Genomic DNA, 3,641 nt, shown 5'->3' with positions numbered 1-3,641 from the left:
CTGACGGAGCGCTCGACGCCGCTCCTCTCACAGACGACGGCCTTCGGTCTTTGTCTCGTCGCAGGTCTGACCTTTGCCACTGAGAGGAATCTGCTTAAGGCTTTTAAGGCTTCTTTTTTTTTTTAAACACTCAAACGGTGAGACGTGAGAAACTGTCACTTCTCCTTCTGCAGCTCTGGGCTGATGTGCACACATGTACATCTGTGCATGTACGTTATGTACAGCACAGAGTAGGTGTGGGTGTGACTGACAAAGGCAGCGCTGGATTCTCTCTCTCTCTCTCTCTCTCTCTGTGCTTTAACCTGCACATCACCGTACAAGAACAGTGAATGAAAGGACGTCAGTTTTTGCCCGTGATTAAAAAAAAAAAAATTCCAATTTAAATTCACGTTGGTTGTCGACTGAAGACCACAATGTAAACTTAATTATTTAATTTAATTAGATGAAAAATATCACCCAGCTCATTACTGCCACCTACAGGGCTGGTGAGTCTGCACTTATCAAGCGGGTGAAACAGAATTTATGTAAATGGGAAAGGTACCGATTATTTATTCAATAGTTCTAAATAAACACGTTAAAGTCCGTCCCTGTTTTTATATATATATATATATATGTATATATGTATGTATATATTATTTTATGCTAACACATTTCTTCATATTAATGTTTTGTTGAGTGCTAGTTCGTTCGTTTTTTGTTGTTTGTGAAAATCATCAGCATTGGCTCTGGGTGATACTTAAATAAAACAGTAATATTGTTCCATAATTTCATTGTAAATACATATTTCATAATAGTTGCACTCACAGGTCAGTTGACCTCAGTTTCAGAACTGAATTGTGACCGAACGTCATTCATGAAATTCACTTGTCGGACGAAGAACGCCTCGGTCGTTCTCTGTTCTCTGTTCTCTGCTGTGTTTGCTCTGGTGCTGAAGCTTCTGTGATTTTTCTATGGTCTGTGAAATATTAATGTTAGGTTTCAGCTCTCACAGACCAGATGCTGCATTGCACTTGTGTGTATGTGTGTGTGTGAGATGCTGCAGAGTGAGTTCCACAGAATCTCCGCCGTGATCTTTGAGGTTTGACCAGGAAACGACGTTCTGCCCTCTGTTAAAGTCAGACTGATGTACGGGGGACGTGAACACATGTCCATGTGGTGACGGTCGGGCCGGACGACATTTCCCTGTGGAGCGCTTTGAAAAAGAAATATTTACATACAAGTGCCTGTAAATGTTGCCTGAGTGCTGGGAAGTAGCCGAACAATTTAGGTTTTTATTTAGTTTTTTTTTTTTTTGGTTTCACATCTGTTCTGGCAGCAAAAACAAATACACACAGGTGTGTGTGAAAGTGTGTGTGTGTGTGCGCGAGAGCCGTGGGCACATCTGGGCACCACTGAGTTCAAACTGGCTCCAGAGCAGTGAAGCAGAGCAGCAGTCGACTCTGTTTCTTCAACACCTACTCACTTTTACTTTTTTTTTGTTGTTGTTGTTTGTTTTTTTTTATTATTTTATTTTCACCAGTGATTAATCTTTACGTTCTCCTCAACAGGTATCAGAACATGGGGAACCTACTGAAAGTTTTGACGTGCACAGATCTGGAACAGGAGCCCAATTTTTTCCTGGATTTTGAGAGTGAGTTTTTTTTTTTTTTTTTTTAACCCACAGTAATCGCTTCCTCTTTGCTGATATTGATGAGACGACCAATCTCAGCGTTCTATTATCAGCTTTAAAAACTCTGTGTGTCTGTCTGTCTGTTACACCGTGTTCCTCCCAGCGGCTACAGGAATCAAATCCAAACCCAACGGCTCAAGTTGCAGCAGAGCCCCCCCCCCTTCCTCTAACGTCCCCCCCTCACCCCTCCTTAAATATAAAACGCTGAAGTTCAGCTGCCTAAGGCCCCTCAACATGGCTCCATCCCACACTGTACTGTTCTGGTTGGTGATATTTCTTCTTTTTTCCACAGCCTTAAAAATAACAATGACAGTGTTTTAAATGTAAGTTTCCATAAACGCGACACTTTGTGAAGATTTTATCTAATCAAAAAAAACCTGAAATATATTTTGTGAAGATTTTATCTACTCAAAAAAAAACCAAAATATTTTTTTTGTGAAGATTTTATCTACTCAAAAAAAATTTTTTTAATTTTTTTTGTCTGAATAAAAATGAAATTCTTCTAAAATAACGCAGCACACTAATACCATCCAGCAGCAGCGAACGCCGGCCAAGTTTTGTTTCCTCTGTTTTGGGAGCAGGACTTCATACAGTCAGCCCACTTGGCAAGGTGTCGTAGCTGCAGGTGGTGGGAAACAGGTTCACTGTTCGCTGCCGATGTTCTGCACTGCCACTTCTCCGAAGGCAAAACAAACCCCGACGATAGAACTGTCTCTGAACACGGAGCTGGTACAAAACAAAACCTCGCAGCTCGAGTTTCCGATGCTGGAAATAACCCTTTTCCTGCTACAGAGTCTGTCCAAGTGCAACGATTGACCACGAGGCCCGTCTTTGGAAACGTCTGTTGGGAACGGCCGACCTCCGCAATCGATATAAGATATGAGAACGTTTTTTATTAAACTGAACGATATGAAAAAAGGCGTTATAGAGTGTCGTCACACTGCTCTCCACCGGGGGCAACATCGCTGACATGGTTGCCCCCGAAGTGGCAGTTCTAACTGGACGATTATTTAGATGTAACTGTAATTGATTGTCATTTAGTCAACTTACTAAGACAAATTAACTTTTTTAACCTTCTGCCGGCCACACAAAATAACCCGGCGCTCTGCATTCGGGCCACGGGCCTCGAGTTTGTTTTGATGCATTTAATCCTGGTCGGATGCGGATGATTTATTCCTGATTGGTTCTTCTGTACGTCTGCCACAGATGCCCAGCCCACAGACGCCGAGCGAGAGGTGTGGGAGCAGGTCGACATCGTGCTGAAGGACGCCAAGGGGATTCTGGACGAGCTGCAGGCGTACAAGGGAGCCGGCCAGGAGATCAGAGAGGTAACATCCACTTATTTTTTTTTTTTTTGAAAGAGTCTGACTGGCAGCACAGAGCTCTAAAATGTGAAAAAAAAAAAACTCCAGCAGGAACAGTAGATCACTCAGTGCAGCTCTGGGTCTGTTGATAGGAGGTCAGATCAAGAGTTCAGGGCTTATGGGTAGTGCCGCTGTTTCCACATTGATTAACAAGTCAAATGAATTGCCTTCAAAAGATAAAACTGCTGGGAATGATTTGTGAGGATTGTGGAAGTAATATCGTTTTTTTTTCTCTCTCAGTATTGACCACAAACCTGACACCAGACTTTCTCTTCTCATAAATTTCCAACTGAAGAAATTTTAACATCACTATTTTCGGTTTCATACTGACAGGGTGTAAATGGCAGTGGTTTTGTGAATAACAGGGTTCAGACAAAATGTCTTCTGCCTGGTCAAAAAAAAACAGCACATGATGAAACATTTATGGCACACTGGGAGCACCGAGTGAAAATGTTTTCATTTCCTCCGACTGGAAAGCGGTGGAACTTTCTGTCTTTTAAAAATAGTTTCCAATAACATTGTCAGAATTGGGGTTCAGTTTGTACCGAGACTCTGCAGTTCAAACATTGACTTTGCCGTGTGTCGCCTGACTTTAAAAATGCATTGGG

At 42.2% G+C, this 3,641-nt stretch overlaps 1 protein-coding gene across 1 annotated transcript in view; it reads left to right on the top strand.

Moving 5' to 3' along the window:
• Window positions 1-3,641, top strand: part of fam49bb (family with sequence similarity 49 member Bb) — a 36,840-nt gene that overhangs the window by 20,045 nt on the left and 13,154 nt on the right. The window contains exons 3-4 of the mRNA XM_008308190.3: window positions 1,548-1,630; window positions 2,876-2,997. Coding sequence (XP_008306412.1) covers window positions 1,558-1,630; window positions 2,876-2,997 — 195 coding nt within the window. The 5' untranslated portion in view covers window positions 1,548-1,557. The remainder of the gene's footprint in view (window positions 1-1,547; window positions 1,631-2,875; window positions 2,998-3,641) is intronic.

The sequence above is a fragment of the Cynoglossus semilaevis genome, chromosome 3 (genome assembly GCF_000523025.1).
Source record: "Cynoglossus semilaevis isolate Cse_v1.0 chromosome 3, Cse_v1.0, whole genome shotgun sequence".
NCBI classification, from domain to species: Eukaryota; Metazoa; Chordata; class Actinopteri; order Pleuronectiformes; family Cynoglossidae; genus Cynoglossus; species Cynoglossus semilaevis.
Note: the sequence above shows the minus strand (reverse complement) of the source record. Positions and strands in the feature narration are given on the sequence as shown.